The sequence below is a fragment of the Chiloscyllium plagiosum genome, unplaced genomic scaffold (genome assembly GCF_037043375.1).
Source record: "Chiloscyllium plagiosum isolate Xiang-an unplaced genomic scaffold, Cpla_swu_hap1 HiC_scaffold_7, whole genome shotgun sequence".
Classification (NCBI taxonomy): Eukaryota; Metazoa; Chordata; class Chondrichthyes; order Orectolobiformes; family Hemiscylliidae; genus Chiloscyllium; species Chiloscyllium plagiosum.
Window position 1 is genome coordinate 100,257,399 of NW_028270145.1, and position 24,132 is coordinate 100,281,530.

At 40.2% G+C, this 24,132-nt stretch overlaps 1 protein-coding gene across 2 annotated transcripts in view; it reads left to right on the forward strand.

Annotated features, from left to right (window-relative positions):
* LOC122551779 (contactin-associated protein-like 5) overlaps positions 1-24,132 on the forward strand; it is an 888,067-nt gene that overhangs the window by 263,697 nt on the left and 600,238 nt on the right. For both annotated transcript variants that reach the window (XM_087989329.1, XM_043694242.2), the window contains exon 4: positions 12,650-12,797. In XM_087989329.1, coding sequence (XP_087845455.1) covers positions 12,650-12,797 — 148 coding nt within the window. The remainder of the gene's footprint in view (positions 1-12,649; positions 12,798-24,132) is intronic.

A 24,132-nucleotide genomic window follows, 5' to 3' on the forward strand; every position in this document is an offset into this window, starting at 1 on the left:
CTATCCACAACTCCAGTGAGCTTAATGTCATCTGCAAATTTACTAACCTATCCTTCTATGCCCTCAGCCAGATCATTTATAAAAATGACAAACAGCAGTGGACCCAAAACAGATCGTTGTAGTATACCATTCATAATTGAGCTCCAGAATGAACATTTCCCATCAAGGAACCAAGCAAGGTATGCAAGTCCAGAATAGCATTTGTCCCAGGCTTTGAAAGTAAACAGCAGAAGATTTGTGTGACTTCAGCTGAAATTCATTTGTTTCTAATCTCTGAGGTATTGTATTACACTGCGTTATCAGTAATGGGATATAATTATATCATTTGTATCTCTCAGGTTAGAGTGATACACCATTTTCAGGTTTATGAGAAGAATCTGAAAGTGAGCAATTAGGCATATTAATTCATAAGGCCAAGACATTGATCTGTTGCCACTGGTCCTAGTGCTGTGGGGACAGCTTCTTTTCTATTTTATTGGACTGAAATAGGTTTCATTTCTCCAAGGATAAATCACAACAATTAAAGTAACTTTTAAAAATAGATTTTGGCACGCCGGGTAGTTTATACCCATTCTTTATCTATTTATCTGTCTATGATTCCTATTTTGAAGTGACTTTGAATTCTTGGACTTACTCTGTTCTTTATGCAACAGTGTAAATTTTCAGGCAGACAAATAAGTCATGCAAACATTGCAAAACACATATGAAGAGACTCACAGTTGATTTTTCACCTGACATTACCATATTTTATCTTTAACTATTGAAATTTGTGAAATGATGTTTCAAACTTACAATTAAATTTATTTTCTGGTTTCACTGTTGATTTTACTTGATTTCACATTTAAAAGTCTAGGCAATATCTTCTCAGTCAATGGAAATAAATTCCAGTGTGGTTATAAAAAAGGGCTTCAGATTTGTTCTCGAACATGTTTCAAGCTCTGGTGTTGATCACCTTCAGCACGCCCCACCCCCATGATTTTAAAATAAAGTCTTCATCTCAGCTGCAGAATAGTGAATTCTGCATCACAGAGTGGAACATGATCTCGATAAACCTACCCTTCCGACAGCTTATTATGAAGGAGATATTGGAATATGACAAAATACAAAAAACCCCAGAAAATTCAAACATCATCAAAAAGAGAAACTTAAAACAACATCAGAAAAATGTTGATTTAACATTTGATGCCAAAGGGTTACATATAAAAGTTAACCATGTAATCTTTCCCTTTCAGATGCCAATGTAGTATATTTCTGGCAGTTTCTATTTCTCCTGTTTTGTGTACAGTGGGCATTTTTAAAGCCCTGCAATAAGATTTATGGTTGTATCCCTTCCTCAAACTGCAGTCTGCATTTAGGCAAGCTGCCAATCCAACAGGTGAATTGATTGCTTATATTTATAAAGTGAAAATTAAACATTTTAAAACTAGCTCAAAATCAATTTTGAAAGTAGTGCAGGCATTTCTCTGAGCATTGCATAGAATTTGAGGCAATAGCTTTGTAGCTGCATTAGTGAGGCACCATTATAAAAAATTCAGAGAAAAAATCACCACAATTGTCTGATACAACCTATTAGTGTATTACATTAAAGAATAAAAAAATCTCATTTATTTTATGATGAGTGCATTCAATATTTTCATAGCCCACATTCCACATAAATCACAGATAAACTGTTTGTTCATGACCTTTAATGTCTTATTAATAGCTGAACACATTAAATACAAGTTAAATCACAGCCTTTGCAAACATTTTTGTGATTATAGTTATAGATCACAATGAATAAATCACGACACCCTAATTAGGTATGGTATAAATCTACTGGAACTGGATATTTTTCTCAATAATCTAGACTGCTTAAAACTAATATTGTTTTATCTCACAGGAACCCCTTATTTTTGTAAGTAATACTTTGGAACTTTGCCAGATATTGATATAATGAAACTTGCAATCTGTGGTCCCTTGTTCACATTGAAACAGTGATTCTTTTTTATGGAATTAAGAATTAGCACAGTGTTTTAATATAAGCAGAAAAATGACATAAATGCAAACAAACGTAGGCACTTTGACATTCCATGTATCATAGTGATTGTTTTTGTGGCATGTGGCACTGAATATAGCAGTGAAACTGAAACAATTCAATGTGGAGGTGGGTGATGGGTTGAGGTAGCGAGAGGATGGAGAGAATGCTTTTTCCAAATGAGTGGGTTGGTTGAAATTGGCTTTCCATTAACTGCATTTAAACCAGTTATGTTGTTTTGTGAATGGACTTGGGATTTGGTTAGCTCAATTGGGCAGACAGCTGGTTTGTGATGTAGAGTGAGGTTCAATTCCCACACTGGCTCAGACTACAAGGAAAGAGTCTCCTTCTCAATCTCTCCATTCGTCCGAAGTGTGGTGACCCTCATGTTAAACCACCACCAGTTGTCGCTCTCTAATGAGAGATCATCCCTATGGTCCGCTAGGACTATGGCGATTTTACCTTTGCCTATGAATGGACCTCTTCAGATGGTCTATTAGCAATCTATTCCATCTGAAAGAGGACATAAGCAAAGACAAAACTTATATTCTTATGAAAACACCAAGACATTGCTAAACAAACTGACCTTGCATCTCTCTCTAAGCGGACGCCACTGAATTTTGAAGCGCTTTGATCATTTCTGACAAGCGATGAACAGCTACGATAATTTATTTTTTACAAATTATGGCAAGGTGGCTGTGTGGTTAGCACTGCTGCCTTATAGCAGCCGGGAACCCCCCAACCCCACCTCCCGGGTTCAACTTCAGATTTGGGTGATCATATGTAGTTTGTATATTCTTCCCGTGTCTGTGTGGTTTTATCCAGGTGCTCCGGTTTCCTCCTATAGTCCAAAGGTATGCAGCTTAGATGAACTGGCCTTGATAAATTTCCCATAGTGATAGGGATTGTAGGCAAGGTGGGTTAATCATTGGTAACTGTGAAGTTACGGGGATAAGGTAGGGGCTGGGTCTGGGTGGAATGTACTTTGGAGGATCAGTGCAGACTCGTTGGGCTGAATGGCCTCTTTTTCCATTGTAAGGATTTTATGATTTGCCATTCCTAACCACACAGTCCAAACTCCAAGAAGAACGTCTGTAGCCAAGGGGCCAAAAAGAGAGTGCAAATAGTGAAAGAGAAAAGATAAATATAAAATTCAGGAAAAAAAAGGGTGGATTTTCAATTTGCTATCTGGGTCTAAAATTGAGGTGAGAATTGGTCATTCATTATGGCAGCTGTCCGATTTACATTTCAAAACATACAAAGAAACCTGCATTTAAGTGACACCTTTAATGGCCTCAATATGTCCCATCATGCCTCATAGCAAATAAAGGACTTTTGAGATATGATAGCTGTTATCATGTAGGAAATATGAAGGACAATCTGTGAAGACGAGGATCTACATTGCAATGACCAGTTCCTGTTTGAGGTTCCCCAATTCATTCCAATTCCAGACGAGATATCTCAAAATGTCAAGGTTGTGAGTGAGGAGGGATGAACTGGCTCCCTTTTCTAAATTCACCTGCCCTTCACGGTTGGTCACAACAAGGTTAATTTACAAGGGATCCCTTCCCTGTGGATACATGTCTCCCAGACTAATTCAATTTATGCTTTTGAAGAGCCATGTTTAACTAAGCTTTTTTTACATTATTGGTTAGTAAACATGAGAATTAAAGTTAGCACACCAACACATATCCACACAGTTTAGAAACAAAAGTTAAGTCTAAAAAAGATAAAAGTTCAGTGGCTCAATGTGTGAGTCTATGAAGAGAAGAAAACAAGATGCTGTGGTCAGTATATCAGGTCTTAGACATTGATGTTGGTAGTTGATTTCAAAACATTTAGCTTTTCAGGTCAGCCTTTGACGTGGTTCCTTTTGACTGCAGTTTCACTTGCTTCTGGCTTCCAAGAAATAGAGACCTCCTTTCTTTTTATGTTGAGCAGAGAGCTAATTTGGGATTTACTTAGTTGTGACCTTCACAGCAAACACCTTCACCCATTGGAATGTGCAAACTCTTGTTCTTGTGTCTTTTTGTTGGAAAAACTTAAGCATGTCACTTGCCCAGAATACTCTCATTTCTCCCATCATGTTCACCGACTGAAATAACTCATAGATTACAACTCTGATACAAGTATATTTCCCCTTTTAAGCCTTTCTTTTTGAAACTTCCTGTCAGGTGTGACATCCTGGGTCTCCCTCAAGGTTGGAGATAATCCATGCAAGCCTTTACATCAGATTACATTGCTCACAATTTACACGATAAGTCTTTTTTTGTTGCATAACCTTTTATTCTTGAAAATACATGCTGTAATTAAACTATCTAGGGGTCCTGATTTCTCATATCTCACGATTTCTATATTTTTTAATAAAATGGAGTAAGGGATAGGCTAGGATTCCAAGGAGTACTCATCTATACTTGTTCCAAAATTGCCTCATGTGATCAGTTCTGCTTAGCAGAGTGAGAAGATAGGTCCTTCCAAATAAAGGGAAACAAATCAGGTAGTTTCTACAATGAGTATCTGAGCCAGCACATCGTATTGATGTATGACTAATTTTCACCCTGAAGTCATATTGTCAGCATCATATAAACATTATGATGCATGGGGAGGCTATTTTTCCCTTTCAAGGTCTGATTTTGATGCATGCAGAGGCTATTTTTCCCATTCAAGCTCTGATTTTGTATTTGACAGAATTCCTAAAGCAAGAGAAGATCAACAATATTCACACACTTACTCTTGATTCAATATTGACTCATAAGCTTAAAAATGATTGATATCATGAAGAATATTGTTGAATCATTTCTCTTGTATCTTAGCCAAGAGTTGTTTGAAGATAATCCTACTCCTTTGAATGGTAGTAATATCTAACATAAAAAGTGGGGTGCATTTGCAGGATCAAGCATATAGTTTTCTCGTAATCTAACCTGGACCATTGAAGCCGCCATTCATGTTGACATGTGATGAGAATTATCGATCAGTTATAAGAGAACAATGCTCTTCAATTAGTTTCTGGCCTTGGAAATCTTAATGGTCTGGTAAATCAGGTACTCAGAGTAGATACTATCTGTTTTATGTCCTTTTAAATGATGGCTCGGTCTTCACATTCTGCTCGGCAGAAAATATCTCAAGCAGTCGTTTCTAAGATGAATATCTGAGTTCTCTGTGGCAACCAGCCCAATATTTGTTCCTCAATTTGTTTGTACACAGATTTCCTGAAAATTTCATTGATGTTCACTTGTATGTAAAAATGGCTGTTAATAAAAAGAAATAATGTCAAGCAGCATCAGTTGAAGTAAAGCACTGAACTTTCCAAATAATGTGAAGGATATCATTCATGCACATTAAGCACAACATATTTAAGAACTAACAATGTAAAAGCTTTTAATTTTTTTTAATATGACTTGTACAAATGTCGTAAAAATACAGTCAGTGAAACTCAGTTTCAGTGAGGATAATTACTTTTCTGGAAATGTTCACAAAATGGCAATAATGCAACAAAGAAATTAGTTATGTATTACTCTGTGTCTGAAATTCAGGGCTTAATTTTACATCTTTTTTTTGGACCAGCCTAATTGCAAAAGATTTGCCTGTATATTTCTGTAGCCTGAGGGTGGAGCCATTGTAATGAACTGAGGTGTGTTGAGGGCACAAATTGATTGCTGAATATAAAATAAATTTTGCATATCTTTCAATTATGCACAGAACACATTTGTGGTCAAGTTTTCACAATGTCTTAGAGTAGGTCTGTACTTTATACCCAATTATGTTTGTTTCCTGGGGATATGCACATGGAATTCAACCTTTTACATCTCAGACTGTTGCAATGTATTTATACGGCAAAGATGGTGGGGCTGGGGAAGTGTAGCTAAACTGGTGACAACTAAAAGTTAGCTTAAAACAAAGTTCTCTGCATAGATAGAAATTCTAGCTGATTCCACAGTTTAAAAAATCTTTGGTTTCTCTTCAATTGTCACTGATTTTCTCTTTTCACCTGCATTCTTTTTAAAAAAATAAATAGAATGTTTTCATTTGATGTACTCAATTCTGTGTGACTGGAAAATTGTTTAATCTAATGACAATATAATGTGAGTGCATTTGACAATGAGTTGTTCCATGAGGTGTTCTACTAATATGCATGTCCAAATGAATTCTGATCTGCTTTATACAAAAGCAAAATGTGTTAGAAATCTGACATTAAATGAAAAAAATACATGAAATATTCAGCAGATCAGTCTCTCTATGGAGAGAAACAGTGGTAAAATTTAAGGTCATTTTGACTTTTCATCCAGAGATGAAATGATCAAGTCCTTTTTCTCTTTTTTCTGTTGAAGTTTGATGTGATTTCTTGAGTTGAACATTGCCAAAGTGATCAGGCCTGACTGCTTCACTACTGGTTAGCCCTTGCACATGTACCAGTAAGACTAGTTTTGTTGAGTCAGACATCTTGAAGTTTATTAATAACGCTATGTATTTTCACTGTTATAAGATCTGAGATTTATACATAGTCAAGGGTTTATGCTAATTGATCTCACAGTTACATTGCACGACTAACTTATCACACACAGCACTGATTCTTTTGCACTGCACTGTGAAGGTAAACGTAATGATCTCTTTTCTGGAATATCACATGATATTATCTAACTGTCTTAATCATGCACTGCCTGTATGTGTGCAATCTATACAATAATAGAACAGAGACTATCATAGTTGAGTTGGTACAATTCACACTTGAATCCTAATAATATGATTTACAGCAGGATGGAATCGAATTCTGATAGGCAGCAAGACTCTTCATTAAATTAATCTATCCTGAATCCTGAGGCACTGATGTATGACCCAAAACCTGGTACAAGAAGTCATGGACATGAACGTGGGCTATATCAGTGGATTATCACCATGCCCAAACTCATTGACACAAAAGTTCACAGAAAGATATTTTAAACATCTTTTGGAGACAAATTTTCTCATCTTGCTGTCAGTTTTACTTGGGCCCAGCTCTTTAAATTGGAAACTAGTCATTGCAGCAGTACAGAGTGGAGTTATGCATCGGGTCCATGTTGAAGTCCATGAACCACCTGTCCACATGGAAATTACTGCAAAGTTTAAACTTCCAAAGGGCAAATATGTGGCAACACAAACCCTCTGAAAATGTCTGCAACTCTGAGTTAGACACGGAGATTGCAGCGGACTTTGGTGCAATTACCTGGAGCCTTTTCCAGGAAAAGTTTAAGGAATTAAAATCTGTTATGAATGTAACTATGCGGCTGCATATCACAGTCTGGGAACTTACTAGTAACCAGGATGATTCTGCTCCCATGACGTTCACCCGATGACCTCACCCTCCTCTCTTGACAGCCCCCATGATACCCTGTGCAGATTCTGACTCTCCACACAGTTTTGCCAATGTTTTCTGACCTGAGACAACTTCATACCCAACCAGATTCCCCCAACCCCCTGTCTGCGTGGGTTTCCTCCCATATTCCAAAAGATGCTCAGGTAAGATGAATTGGTCATGCTAAATTGCCCATAGTGTTAGGTGTGTGGTGCTGGAAAAACACAACAGGTCAGGAAGCATCCGAGGAGCAGGAACATTGACATTTCAGGCAAAAGCCCTTCATCAGGAATGAGGCTGGGAGCCTCCAGGGTGGAGAGATAAACAGGAGGGGGTGGGGTGGGGGGGAATGTAGCGGGGAATGTCCCACACCTCCCCCTTCACCACTGTCCAAGGACCCAAAGGAGCCTTCCACATCCGTCAAAGTTTCACCTGCCCTTCCACATGTCATTTTCTGTATCTGTTTGTCCTGATAAGGTCGCCTTTGCATTGGGGAGACAGGATGCCTACTCGCAGAGCGCTTCCCCAGGACATCCACACCAATCAACCCCACCGCCCCGTGGCCAAACACTTCAATTCCCCCTCCCACTCTACCAAGGACATGCAGGTCCTGGGCCTCCTCCACCGCCACTCCCTTACCACCTTCAACCCCAGGGCATCAATGTAGATTTCACCAGTTTCTTCATTATCCCTCCCCCCACCTTACCCCAGTTCCAACCTTCCAGCTCAGCACCGCCCTCTTGAATTGTCCTACCTGTCCATCCTCCTTCCCACCTATCCGCTCCACCCTCTTCTCCAATCTATCACCAATACCCCCATCCACCTATTGCACCTTCCGCAGCCCCAATCCTTCCCATTTATCTCTCCACCCCTGAGGCTCCCAGCCTCATTCCTGATGAAAGGCTTTTGCCCAAAATGTTGATTTTCCTGCTCCTTAGATGCTGCCTGACCTACTGTGCTTTTCTAGCACCACATTCTTGAATCTAATCTCCAGCATCTGCAGTCCTCACTTTCACATAGTGTTAGGTGTGTTAGTCAGGGATTAATGGATGGAAATGAGTCTGGGTGGGTTACTCTTCAGAGGGTTGGTGTGGACTTGTTGGGCCAAAGTGCTGTTTCCATATTGTAGGGAATCTAATCTTGACCCCTACTGAGTGGGTATATCCAATCAACAGCATCCCCTGACCCAAACTGGGTCCTACCCAGTTGGCCCTACTCTCTCATCTGACACCCTCTCAGTCCCATTTACTTACTTACCTGCATGCTAACCATTAACTCACCTGTTCCTTTGCTAACCATTCACTTACCTGTCTCTTTGCTACCCTCCCAAACTTCCTCCTTAACATCCTGGGCACCTGTCAATTAGCCATCCTATCTATTTACCTTCCTCAACCACACTCATTCACTGACAATCATTAAACATAATTGTGCTCAGAATTATTAAAAAGAAGTGCCATTAGGTACGGATCAGGATTGAACCTCGGCTCCACCAAGTCTGCAAAACGTGGAGTTATTTGTTGTTATTTTTATGTTACCAACTGATCTTGGGAAGTCTCTCCTGTAAAAAAAAACATTGTTACTGAAACATTACACAGACAATAAATGGACAACAAAATATCAAAGAATTGGTAAAAGACATTAAAATGTTTGTTACATTTACAGTTAGTGAATAAAACTTGAAATGTTTTTATTTTAAAAAGTATGTTGCACCTTAAAAATACTACAAAATGTTTCTTTTCAATTGCTGTTTAAATCCCAATGTGACTTCTTTATTTAAGGTGCAGACTTAGGTCATAGTGTCATAGAGGCATGCAACATGGAAATGGACCCATTGATCCAACTCCTCCATACCAACTTAGTTTCCCAAACTAAACTGGTACCATGAGCTTGTATTTAGCTCATATCTGCCTAAACCTTTCCTAATCATGTACCTTTCCAAAGGTTTTTTGCATGTTCGAACTGTACCTACATCTACCACTTCCTCTGGCAGTTCATTCCAAATGTGCACCACCTTCTATGTGAAAATGTTGTCTCTCAGGTCCCTTTTAAATCTTTCCCCCTCACCTTAAACCTCTATCAGGTCTCCCCTCAACCTCCTCTGCTCCTCAGCTTATTCAAACTCTCCTTGTAACTCAAGCCTTCCACTCCAGTAACAACCTTTTAAATCTTTTCTGCACCCTGTAATGATTGTAACGAGGTCAGCTAGATAGACATCATAGAATATCAGTTCCCTCATTGGGGCTGTTAATCTATTCCAATCAGGGAGCCCTGACTGACAGTTAAGAAAAGGAATGTCTGACATTCTGTTCATTCTGACAGCTGGCTCTGAGGGAACTGGATCAGTGTCAAAGACTCTTCACATGTAATTAAAGGATGACATGGTGACCGGAAACTTGTACTCTGTGGTGTTACTTCACACCGTTTACAATTTAATAATATCCTTCTAATAGCAGAATGACCAGAACTATGTGCAGTACTACAAAAGTGGCCTCACCATTGTGCTGTACAACCACAATGTGATACCCCAAGTCTTGTATCAGTGCTGTGAGCAATGAAGGCAAGCATGTCAAATGCCTTCTTTACCATCCAGTCTATCTGTTATGCCACTTTCAGGAACTATGTACCTACACCCCACAGGCTTGGTATTCAACAACAATCCCCAGAGTGTGACCATTAACTATGAAAGCCCTCCACTAGAATAATGGGGATGTGCAGCCTCACTGTCCCTATATTGCATTGAGATTGTATCAATTCACTATGACAGAGGGTCCAGGGGATGGGCAGACTGGCTATAAGACAGATGGGCTAATAAGTGAGTGTTTTCTCCTGAGACTGTGTCAGTCAGAACAGTTTCGTTGCAATTGGAGGTCCTGGACTTTGGTTTAAATTTGAAAATCTTAACATTATTTTCCAAGGAAATGGGAAAAAGAAACTTAGCATTATACCACTGTAGAGAATTGGCTGCTGATCTGTCTCAAACCCAATTCATGCTGCTGGCACTTAACACTTCCACCACAGGTATATAAGTTAGCTTGCTGAAGATTTGTTTTCAGCTGTTTTGTCACCAGACAAGGTAACATCATCAGTGAGAGTCTCCGGTGAAGCACTGATGGTATGTCCAGCCATTCTATTTGTAGGTCTTGGACCTTAAGAAATCAAGACCTATAATTAGAGAGGTGGGACATATTATGAGCACTTCACCGGAGACTCTTGTTGATGATGTTGCCTAGTATGGTAACAAAATGTCTGAAAACAAATCTTCCAGCTCAGCGAGCTAAGTTACATACTTATCACCAACCTGAGCTACAAATCTTCTCAAAAATCACTTTCAGAACAATTACAACTACCTTCCTTTCTAACTAGTCTTCCTCCTCTAAGGATGGTGATATTGAGGTCAGCTGAAAGTTGTCCATCACTGACGTGAACTAATTCAGCACAGATCAGGATTGAACCTTGGCTGAACCAAGTCTACTAAGCCTGGAGTTATTTGTTGTATTTTTATGTTATGAAACTGATCTTGGGAAGTCTTTCCTGTAAAAAGAATCTTGGTTACTGAAACATTGCACAGATAATAAATGGAGAACAAAATGTCAACGGGGCCCCATACTTTCCTTCAAAAGCAAAAAGTTGCAGAGTAATGAAGAAAACATCAATTTTGAAGCAACTTATTTTATATAATCATTTATTATTAGCCAATATTCTATAATAGAGTGCCTATGTTGTCTGAGTAAACCATGTGTGTGTACCACTAAGCTTTGAGGGCCAAATATGAAGTTTAAGACAAACTTACAATGAATTTGCAAGTATCTCATAATGTTGACTGTCATAGAACTCTATGCATGAAAATAAGTTTTACCCTTCATTGAGGCATCAATCCCAGGACTAACCCTGTCTAATAATCCAAGCACGCACAACTTTCCGTTCTTTTGTAAGTTGTGGGCATCTCTGGCAAGAACAACATTTATTTCTGGTCTCTAATTGTCCTTAATAACCTGGTGGTGAGTCAAATTTATCAACTGCAGCCATCCTTGTAGTGGAGGTATACTTTGATTTTTGTTAGGTCAGAAATTGCAGAATTTTCAAATACTTAAGCTGGTAAATAGGGTGTCAAGTAAGTAGAGTGCTTTATCTTGCCATATTGATGTTGAGCTTCTTGCATGGCAACTGATGAGTATTCCATCACATCTTTGACTTGTACCTAACAGATGGTACACAGAAGTTAGGGAATCAAGAAGTGAGTTACTTTAGAGTGGACAGCATGTTGGCTCAGTGCTCAGCACTGCTGCCTCATAGCACGGGACCTGGGTTCAATTCCAGCCTCGGGCGACTGTCTGTGAGGAGTTTGCACATTCTCCCCATATCTGCATGGGTTTCATCCGGGTGCTCTGGTTTCCTCCCACAATCCAAAGATGTGAAGTTTAGACGAATTGGCCATGATAAATTGCCCATAGTGTTCAGGAATGTGTAGGTTTGGTGCATTCGTCAGGGACAAATGTAGAGTAATGGGGAATGGATTGGGTAGGGTACTCTTTGGAGGGTCAGTGTGGACTTGTTGGGCCACAGGGCCTGTTTCCACACTGGAGGGATTCTACTTGAACTCTAGCATTTACATGGCTAGTCTAGTTAGGTTTCTGGTCAATGATGACCACAGAATGTGCAGAATTCAATGACCCTCACTCTTGAATGTCAAGGAGAGGGAGTTAAATTCTCTCTGGATGGGGATGATTATTGTCTGGCATATATGTGGCACAAATAATGCTTTCTACCTATAAGGCCAAATCTCTAAGTAGTCCAGATGTCATTATTTGAGGATGTGGATTCCTTCTATGTCTGAGGAGTTGTGAATGGTGCTGAAAAATAAAAAAAAACTAAGTGTCCCAATTTTAGATGTAATGATGGAAGGGAGAGCATTCTTGAAACAATTGAAGATGTTGGGTATTAACCTGAGCAAATCCTGCTGTGATATCCTGGGTGGAGTTGAGTGTTTGGAACAATCACAATCATTTCCAATCTCCAATGTGATTCCAACTAGCACAGTGAATTTCCCTGATTCCCATTTACTAATTCACACATGACAAAGCACTAACTAGGACATATACCCACATAAAGGACTAAGTTGATGGTCCTTCTATTATCTAATTGCCAAGAGCTGGTTGGTGCAGCATCCTTTTGACACGGATTTGTAGAAGGAGATTTCAAGATCCATTGCAAATATTTAGTTTCATTTTGACCTTGCTCGATTCAAATCAGTAGCAGACTATTATTGCTTTCTTACCTAAATTTCTATCTATCTTTTTCTTCCATAGGCTTTCACAGGGAATGCCAATGCAGATGGTGTTGTGCGACACAAGCTGCAGCACTCCATTAAAGCAAGACTGCTTCGCTTTGTTCCTCTTGAGTGGAATCCACATGGCAGAATAGGGATGAGAGTTGAAGTTTATGGCTGTTCATACAGTAAGTACAAAGGACTCTGTTTCAAAAGTGCAATTCTCAAACACTGTTATTGTTTGGGTAAGCTAAACTGAAACGAGGAACACTGTCGCTTTGTAGTTCAATGCTACAAAGATTCAAATGAGCAGTCCTGAGGACAATCTTATTAAAAGTTAATTGAATGATAGTCATTGCATCAGCCAACACATGATTAGATGTGTTTTATAATGAAAGTTGGTGAACATTAAGTAAGAATCTTTATCAGCTTTACTGCAAGAGCCTACAGTCATAAAACATAACTGATTTATGTTAATTCACCTCAAAAGCAAACTTTTATCAGAATAACTAATAATTCAAATCAATGGTCTGGCACTTCTTACAGTTTTGTGGCTAAAATGTCTAAAAGGAACTTGCATTTATATTGAAATAATTTTGAATAAATCAGCACTCTTTCAGAATGTGTAGGCAGGATTTTAATTGGGAGTGGGTTCTGGACAAATGAAAAGCAGGTTGGAATTCAGCATCAAACTGCATCAACATCTTCAATGCAAGGGCTGTGTTTTAAAAATTTTATAATTACATAATAAGATCATAGATTTTAAGCAGAAATCTCTCAACTCAGTCTCTCGAGCTTGGTCCACCATTCAATCATCTTGAAATGAACAGACAGACAAATCTGTACACACGTGACCAACTATAAACTATAGGACCCAGGGCAGGGGGAAGAAGTAATTAGCTAACAGAGGTGCTGATATTCTGTGCATATCTCAGAAGAAGTGTATAAGTGCGCCAGTTTTCAGAAATTGCAATTCAATTCTGAATGTACATTCAAACATGTGAATAAAACATTGTTAAAACAATGATTGATGTAAATCGATTAATTAATTGATGGGATTGATATAGAGGGGGAACAGTTGAGGCTAGTCTGTGAGATGAGCTGTAAGACTGAGTAGTTACTAAACTCTAAGCATAAAGAAAGTGATCTTGCTCTCTGTGGTCTGGATTCAGATTGACAATACAATATCATCATTTGCTAGGTTAGATTACTTACAGTGTGGAAACAAGCCCTTCAGCCTAACAAGTTCACACCAACCTACATTCCCCTACACCTAACACTACAAGCAATTTAGCATGACCCATTCACCTAACCTGCACATTTTTGGACTGTGGGAGGAAACCCACGCAGACATGGGGAGAATGTGCAAACTCCACTCACCTGAGGCAGGAATTGAACCCAGGTCTGTGGCGTTGTGAGGCAGCAGTGCTAACCACTGTGCCACCGTGCCACCCACAGTCGAAGAATACAGGGTAGGCCGTTTAAGCCAAAGATGAGGAAAAATATTTTCATATGGAGAATGGTGAGCTTGAGGATTTCACTGCCATATTCCTACCAAACACTTATAATGTTCACATTTTTCCTCTGGCAATTCAACATGGGTGCATGCAAACTGAAATTTAACCAAAATTTTTTTGATGAGTTCAAAACAGCAGAAGCAAAAACTCAGCTTTTCTAAGAATAATGGCATCTGTACTCACAACTGGGGGCTGGTTTATCAAGCAGCAATGTGCATCCAACAGTGATATAATATTCAGCTTGTCACCCAGCTGCCTGCCTGATTTTGTTCCTGCAGATGCTGTTATGTTGCATGATGCTCAATGGCAGTTTGCAGAAGATCCAACCCTTAGTGCTTAATGTTAGTTAATCATAAATAATCTACATCATGTGCTGCAAGGAGATGAATACCTGAATGATTTTAAAGTTGGTTATTGCAAGGTTTGTGAAGGTTTGTAGCTCAGGTTGAGGTTTAGGCTGTAGGTTTGCTCGCTGAGCTGTAGGTTTGATATCCAGACGTTTCATTACCTGGCTAGGTAACATCATCAGTGGCAACCTCCAAGTGAAGCAAGGCTGTTGTCTCCTGCTTTCTATTTATATGTTTGTCCTGGATGGGGTTCCTGGGGTTTGTGGTGATGTCATTTCCTGTTCGTTTTCTGAGGGGTTGATAGATGGCATCTAGATCTGTGTGTTTGTTTATGGTGTTGTGTTTGGAGTGCCAGGCCTCTAGGAATTCTCTGGCATGTCTTTGCTTAGCCTGTCCCAGGATAGATGTGTTGTCCCAGTCGAAATGGTGTTTTTTTTTCCTCCATGTGTAGGGCTATGAGGGAGAGAGGGTCGTGTCTTTTATGTAGCTAGCTGGTGTTCGTGTATCCTGGTGGCTAACTTTCTTCCTGTTTGTCCTACATAGTGTTTGTTGCAGTCCTTCCATGGAATTTTGTAGATGACGTTGGTTTTGTCCATGGGTTGTACTGGGTCTTTTAAATTTGTTAGTTTTTGTTTGTGAGTGTTGGTGGGTTTGTGTGCTACTAGGATTCCGAGGGGTCTTAGTAGTCTGGCTGTCATTTCTGAAACTTCTTTGATGTATGGTAAGGTGGTTAGGGTTTCTGGTTGTGTTTGGTCTGCTTGTCGTGGTTTGTTCTTGAGGAATCTGTGGACTGTATTTTTTGAGTATCCGTTCTTCTTGAATACATTGTATAGGTAGTTCTCCTCTGTTTTCTGAAATTCGTCTGAACTGCAGTGTGGCTCGTTGGAATAGTGTCTGATACAACTTGGTTTGTGTGTGTTGGGATGGTTGCTGGTGTAGTTAAGTATTTGGTCAGTGTTTGTCGGTTTTCTGTATACGCAGGCTTGTAGTTCTCCATTGTCGGTTCTTTCGACTGTGACATCCAGGAATGCAAGTTTGTTGTTGGTTTCTTCCTCCTTGGTGAACTTTATGCCTGTGAGGGTGTTGTTCATGATGTTAAATGTCTCTTCTATCTTGTTTCGTTTTGTGATGATAAAGGTGTCATCTACGTAGCGGACTTAGATTTTTGGTTTGATGGTTGTTAGGGCTGTTTGTTCTAGTCTTTGCATTACCGCTTCTGCTTTGAATCCTGATAGCGGAGATCCCATGGGTGTGCCGTTGGTTTGTTTGTAGATTATGTTGTTGAAGGTGAAGTGGGTGGTGAGGCACAGGTCCACTAGCTTCATGATGTTTTCGTTGGCAATGTGATTGATGGTGGTTGGGGTGTGTGTGATGGTCTCTTCTAAAAGTGTGGTAAGTGTTTCCTTTGCCTTTAAAGTTGGTGCTGAACACCTTCCTTGAAAAAGCTGTTTTTTTCCATTCCATTTGCCTTCCCTATTACCTGCGAAACTTAATATGTGCTTTGTGAAGCAAATCCTGCTGACTTCCATCTAAGCTTTGTGTTGTATATGACAGCCATTCTTTTCTAAGGAACAATGATTTGAGTTCTAGAATGATGAGCTCAGGAGATTATTATCAGCCCATCATGCCTGTGCTGAATCTTTGATAAAGTGGTACAACAATTTTACCTATTGTTTCATTCAATAGCCTTGTCATTCTATTCTTCCTTCAAGCAAATATTTGCCAATGTATACTTTTGGTGAAAACACAGATTTGTGACATTAGACTGCATGTAAATGGATAGACATGAAATCTTTCTGTCAGCTAAAAACATTGCAATTGTTTGTCATTTGTCTGTCTAATTATGGACAACTCTCAATCTTTGTTAGCCGTATCATTTAAGGTTTTTAATTTCAGATTCCATTTGTCAATTGGTCTGAATAATGTACATTAGAAATACAATTGTTTGACACAAATATCAGTGGTGTTTATCCTATTGTCTGCTGCCACATAGAGCAAACTTGAAATATTTTTATGAAGGAAATAATTGCAGATGTTGGAAATTTGAAACAAAAACTGAAATTACTAGAGAAACTCAGCAGGCTTGGCAACATCTGTGAAAAGAAAGCAGAGTTAATGTTTCAAGTTCAGTGACTCTTCTTCAGAACTAAAATATTTTTAGTGCTGGACTTTACTTCCAATATTTTTAAACATTAAATATCCTTCCAAGCACCGCTAATGTGTGAATCTATGTGTACCTCTTGCTTGTTGTCTCTTCATGTCTCCATTATCTGCAGACACTAATGAATTGCCCATTTGGTCTTTGTATACTACTTCAACATACCATCACACTGCTCAATATTGTAGATGCGATTTTATGCATTTTGCATACTATCTCCCTTCATTTCTCATAGTAACTGTATGATGTCTAATTAGACCAGCCGTTAAGTGCAGTCAAATAGACCATGATATGATGTTGCTGGCAAAGAGGTTTGACAACTGGCAAATGTTAGGTGGAGGCTTTGAAGATATTGAGAGAAAGAGGTAGGGAGATAAAGTATGTCTATTGGCTAGGGAATCTAGGACTGGGGGATATAGTCTAAAATTTAGAGCCCCACCTCTCAAGAGTGAGATTAGGAAATTATTCCATAAACAAAAGATTAGAAGCTCTCTTCCACTAATGACCATTAACACTGGGTCAATAATTCATGTTAAATCTGAGATTGTTGCATTTTGGTCATCCAAAATTATGAGGCCAAGGAGAGTGTTTGCATTATGATGTAGATCAGGAACTCACTGCCTGAAAGGTCAGTCAAGGCTGGAACTCTTAAAGAATTATTTCGTAACTATTTGGATGGGCACTTGAACCGCCATAGCATAGAAGGCTATCGGCCACACGCTGGAGAATGAGATTGGAACAGATGGATGTTTGATGATAGGTGCAAAAACAATGGAGTTCTCCTTCTTGAAATTGAACTTCTTCCATTTTGTAAAACCTCAATGACCCTATGAAGCTATGAATTTATCAGCAAAAATTTTATTGAATGGCTGAACAGATTCTCAGCCTACAAGATAGGTACAATGCCTACTCTTGATCTGCATTCCTCTATTCTCAGCTTCCCCTCCAGTGCTGAGTATTTCAGCTGAAGTAATTCCAGCTCGGGACATTAACATTCCAGTCCAACTTCACATCTGTAACTCAAAACTCCCATTCTCCACAGAAACTCAACAGTGACTCCCCTCGATGTTTAAAAGTCCATGTGGATGTACTAATGGTCATTGCGTATTCCAGAAAATCTAGCGCCTTTCTTCTTCATGCTAGACATCAATATTGATTTAAAAGTATCCATGGACACATTGAGACAGCACATCTGAAACTTGCATTATACCTGCACAATGAACAAACTAAAATTCTTGCTGCCCTTTTGTTGCCTGCAAGAAAACTGTGGCTTTAAATAAAGAACAGTTGGGTGCTATTATCATACGCACCATCAGCCAGACATAATGTTGTTGCTTATCACTTACAGCTTTCTTCTTGAGTCTCAGTCTCCTGACACTCTGTTTATTGGTGAGATTATGGTTGCCATTTTCTGTCAGTTTGCGTTATGCCTGTGGATGTAGTGGCGGGAGGTGATCTTTGTTTCTTGATCTCCATGACTGTTTGTTCTCCTCTTTCTCCTCCTGTGTTCAGTAGCAGCGCACTTGCCAATTCACCTGTGTTGCTGTGTGTGGACTGAAACATCTGTGTAGCTGTTTATAAGATGTCCAACTGTGCTTCGTGCTGGTATCCACGCAGTTTCATAACTTCAATGTGAAAGCAGGTTGCACAAGTCTATTAGAACTTGTATTTATAGAGAGTTTTCAACGCAATAAGGTGCTTCTCATTAGGAAACCAGATATGGCACCAAACTACTCAAGGAGATATGAGCAAGATGACCAAATGCTTGTTCAAAAAGGTAGCTTTTAAGGAGCATTTTTGAGAGGAAAATGCAAGGCAAAGAGGTGGAAATGTGTGGTGAAGTAACTTAAGAACAATTCAATTCAGGGGATGCACAAGGTCATAGCAGCACAGATATTTTGGAGAGCCTTGTGGCTTGAGGAAATTACAGAGACAGGGGGGACTTTGAAAACAAGGATGAACATTTCCAAATTGCTACATAGCTTAAGAAAGAAGTCATGTAAGTGAACAAGGGTCAAGAAAAGCACACAACAGATCAGGCCGCATCCGAGGAGCAAGAGAATTGCTTTCACCATGTAATTAAACAAGCCTGGTGTGACGGGTGAATGGAATTTATTAAAGAGGAAGTGTTGCACAGTGGTAATATCACTGGGCGAAAGTGAGGACTGCAGATCCTGGAGATCAGAGTCGAGAGTGTGATGTTGGAAAAGCACAGCAGGTCAGGCAGTCTCCAAGGAGCAGGAAAATCAACGTTTCGAGCAAATGCCCTTCATCAGGAATGAGACCACTGGGACCTACTAATTCAGAGGTCCATGCTAATGCACTGGACAACTGAGGTGAAGGTCCAGTCTGGCAGCTGGTAGAATTCTAAGTCAATTATTAATTCTGGAATTGAGAGCTAATGGTAACCATCTATCTGCTGCAAACATAACGCAGATCTCGTTTGCTGATCCTATTTATGAAAGAAAATCTGGCATCCTTACATGGTCCGCACTTGGCTCCAGATCCACAGAAATGTGGTTAACTATTAACTGCTCTCTGAAATGACCATGCAAGCTGCTCCATTCAAGGACAATTAGGAATGGGCAACAAAGAATGGCTTCACCAGTGACACTCAAATCCCAGGAAAGAAAGAAAGAGTTCAGATATGGGCTGTGGAGTTTTGGATTAGCTCAATTTTTTTTTTATTTGCACATAGAAGGATCTTGCTGCCCCTCGAGGTTTTGCCAGGTAGACCCTCAGAAAGGAGAACTGTCCTTGGCATGCAGTCCCAGCAGTTGGAAGTGGAGAGGTAGGGGCATGATGGAGGGTCCAGCTACCTCTGGAATGTCCTGAATGGAGTATTCTGAGAGGCTTGTGTGTAGTTCTGACACCACTGGGTATTCCCTGGAACTGCCCTGCCTCGTTGTCAGGAAAGGACCTGATAGAGCACAAGTCTGATTCTCAACCGTACAGTTGTCTTGCCTTCAAATCCTGAGGATCAGTAGTGGAGGCAGTGGAGGGCAGTGTCTGCAGCAGACCCTGTGTGTCCTACGTCTGGCTCTTCATAGCGACAAGAAGCTTCAGGCATTTGCAAGAGTTGTTGCACTTGTGCAGCTTCTGAGTTGTGAGGGCCATTATGTCCCACATCCCTGTCTGTACTGCTCCTGTTCCTCACTATGCATGTGGATGAAGTCTATGATTGCTGACACTACTTCATCTGCTGCTCCCTGGGGCTGAGCAGAAGCCTGGTCTCTAGCACCTCTCCAATTGCCAGCATTTCTTCCTCAGCTAGTGGATGAGTGATCACAGTGAGACATCCACCAGATTTCATTTGCAAACCTTCTCAGGCTAGCAACTACACTGAGGCATCCGCGTCTGAACCCTTGAGGGTGCAGGGGGCAGCCTTGGCAATGTTTCATCTCTCACCTTGACCCTCTTGCCCTCAGTGATCAAGGAGTCAGCTTCTTGCAGTGCCAGTCACTGCTATATGGAAGTGATGGGTGCCCCAGCAGTACCTCTAAGACAAGGAGAGAAAATACGTCATGGCCAGTGGTTGGAAATGGTGTGAAATGAATTAGACTGGTATCATGGATACTGTGAGAGTTGCTAAAGAGTGAAAAGTGGGACTGACTCAGTTGGTGGGATAGTCCACAGGAGCAATTCTTGTCTTTTCCTGCAAGAATCAGAAACCCTTCTCCCTCCTGCCCCGTAAGAGTTGAGGTGTGAAATGTTAGGTACTCCCCCACCCACCCAGACCCTTCCTAACCTACTTTAGCTGAGAGTAAGGGTGGAATTGAATGTGCTGAAAGTGGTGGCACAGCTGACAGTGCGAGAACAAGTGGTCAAAAGGTGCCAAGGTGCCTCAAAGGATTGAGAAGGCAGAGCAGAAGCCGTGCAGGATTGGAGTTATGGAAGCTTTGAGTGAGGCATGCGAATGGGTCAGGAACAATGTTGCAGGCCGCAGTGAGGTTGGTTGAGCATGAGCCTTTGTGGTAAGTGAATGAAGCAGCAGAGGTAATGGGAGAGTGAGCTAGTAGGTCGAAGAGGGTGGTAGAGTGGTGAACGCGTCTGACCTTGTTTAGGAACTGTTGGCTGTTCCTCCACAGAGCTAACACAGCACTGTTCTGTGTGGTGATCTTGTACTCGGCTGCCAGGGTAAGGTGGCATGATCTCATCCATGGTCCTTCAGACATAGGACACCCCTCTTTTGTACCATCCCATCCATCAGAACGTCCAGGTTCTACCTGCGTGACTCTATCCTGCCCTTTTCTAACATCTTCAGACCCTGTTCATCACTGAGCAGGGCAACTTTTCAATGCCAGTTTGCTCATCCAGGTGCACAGCGTCCTTTAAAATACACTGCAGGCTCTAAGCATACTGCTTTATTAGTGGACATCTGGTAAGTGCCGAACTGCACCAGACATAGCTCGTTATGAGACGCAGATAAAATTGGATCTGCAAGATAATATTGGGTCAGAGATGGTGGTAAATAAGGTGAGTTTAATAAAATCATAGAATCCCTACAATGTGAATGCAGACCATTTAGCCCATCGAGTCCACTCCCATGCAAGTCCACCCCATCCCTGTAACCCTGCATTTCCCATGGCTCATCCAGCTAGCCTGCATGTCAATGAACTGTACAGGGCAATTTACCATGACCAATCAACCTAACCTGCACATCTTTGGACTGTGGAAGGAAACCCATGCGGACACAGGGAAAACATAGAAACTCTATCCAGACAGTCATCCAAGGCTGGAATCAAATTCAGGACCCTGGCACTGTGAGGCAGCAACGCTAACCATAGAGCTACCATGCTGTCAAAATTGCATGAGATCTCACCAGACCTTGTGGTGAGAATCCCTCCAACAGACACAACTTGTGTTTAGCCAAGAAAACTTAAGATGCAGTTCCAGGTATGTTAGAATTAGAGCTTATAAAGGTGCAGCTGCAGACTTCAAAATGAATTCAGCCTGAGACAGAATATTGGCTGCATCAGACATGTACTTCTTTACAAAGCTCAGTGACATTCACTGATTTACACGTTTACTTTCAATTTTTAAGTTATTTCGTTTTCATAAGAATAATCACACTGTAAAAAGTGACTTGCAAATGTGCACAAAAGAACACTGATTGCCCTCATTTTATATCTCCAATTGCTATCCTTGGAATAACCAGTTTTGTGAATTACGAATCATTCCTTCGATCTGCTTTGCTCCTATTATACCCTTCTCATTTTTGTCTCTTCATCGATCTGAATCCCCAGGGGATGCTTGGCATTTTGAATCATGAATGCTGAAGTGCTTTTTTTTTACTCGAAAGATGATTGTCATTTCTTAGTTTAAGTCATAGGTACAAACTTTTTTGTTGAGAACGGAACTTAAGTGTACTTTAAAATTCTGCTCTTAAAATTCAGAACAAGCATACAGCGTATTATTTAAGGATGGAAAAGTTAGTTTTTGCTATCAGGTTAATGAGTAACCACTTCATATATCTCAGGTCTGATACCAATCTACGCTAATGCTGTGATATTTGACCTCAGTACCAACAAATGTGAAAGAGGGACATTAACCAGCAATGAGAGCCTTAACTTCTAGTTTAAATGTTATGAGGAAGTGAACAGGATTAAACTGTATTGCATTGGTGCTCAGAATCATACAGACTGATGACAGAATGAATTAGCATAAATAACAAATGCTTGCTAGAGGTAAATGGGTTGGAGCTGTGGAAGTGTGCCCAACCATGACAATGCACTAGCAAAAATTTACCATCTTTGGGAAGAAAGAGAAATTTGAAAGAAATGAAAATAAAAGAATAGATTTTGCAAATAAATCACAAGCTTTAAATCTAGAATGTTCTTAATTTCAGGTTTCTCAATCTGTTTCACTAATGTCTTCTGACCCTTACTCATTTTCATCTCAATCTATGTTCTTCTGTCACGCCCCATGATCCTACATATCATCTATGTCCTCATGCCAACTCAAGCCCACATCTAACATCCGTTCTCCTTATATTGATCATGCCGTTTCACCCAGCATCCAACAATGGAAGAACTCAGGAGCCATGGTGAGATGAAATAAAATAAATTTTAAAATGTCCCTTGCAGACTTGACTGTATTTAAATAAACCCAGTTCATTGATAACACTCAAACCCCTTCAATGTTGAATTCCTTATAAAACAAAAACACAAATGCGAGTGTTTAATCCCTTAGAGAAAACAAAATTTGCATTTAATTCCCACATCAAGCAATTGATCACTTTAGGATCACTTGGAGTTCTCAATTAACTATGAATTTTCAGGTAACTATTAAGCTGTGAGGTGGTAAAGCATAGTATTGTTATGAAGATATAAGGGGTAGTGTACCTTTAAGAGAGTTGAAGGACTTAGCAAGAACACAGAGTGCTGGAGAATCTACAAGTAACTTTTGGTCCTGCAGCTATCAGTACCTGGGTTGCTATGAGACAAAAAAAAACAAATTCAAATTTGGCCAATCAGTTTAAATTATGCCCCAAGATACTAACCTTCATCAAGTTCAAATTTAGTATTTTGACAATATTAAAACCAATGAAATGATCTGATGCTTTGGGGTGTAAGACCAGGAAAAATTGAACAGTTGGAGAACTGCCAAGCCACCAACACATTGCAGAAAGCCTGGAGAGCAGCTCTCTTAAAGGTACCTTTATTTATCATTGACTTATAGAGTCATAGAGGCATAGAAATGTACAGCATGGAAACAGATCCTTCAGTCCAACTCGTCTATGCCGACCAGATATCCCAACCCAATCTAATCCCATCTGCAAGCATCCGGCCCATATCTCTCCAAGCCCTTCCTATTAATTATCCACCCAAATGCCTTTTAAATGTTGCAATTGTACTAGCCTCCACCACTTTCGCTGGCAGCTCATTCCACACATGTACCACCCTCTGCATGAAAAACTTACTAACTGTACCTGTTATGCTCACATCCAAATCATTTATATAAATGACAAAAAGTAGTGGATCCAACACTGATCCTTGTGTCAATCCACTGGTCACAGGCCTCCAGTCTGAAAACCAACCCTCTACCACCATCCTCTGTCTTCTACCTTTGACCAGTTCTGAATCCAAATGGCTAGTTCTCTCTGTATTCCATGAGATCTAACCTTGCTAACCAGTCTCCCATGGGGAACCTTGTCGAACGCCTTACTGAAGTCCATATAAATCACATCTACCACTCTGCCCTCATCAATCCTCTTTGTTACTTCTTCAAAAAACTCAATCATGTTTGTGAGACATGATTTCCCACATTGACTATCCCTAATCAGTCCTTGACTTTCCAAATACACATACGTCCTGTCCCTCAGGATTCCCTCCAACAACTTGCCCACCACCGATGTCAGGTTCACTGGGCTATAGTTCCCTGGCTTGTCCTTACCACCCTTCTTAAACAGTAGCACCACGTTAGCCAACCTCCAGTCTTCTGGCATCTCACCTGTGACTATCGATGATACAAATATCTCAGCAAGAGGCCCAGCAATCAC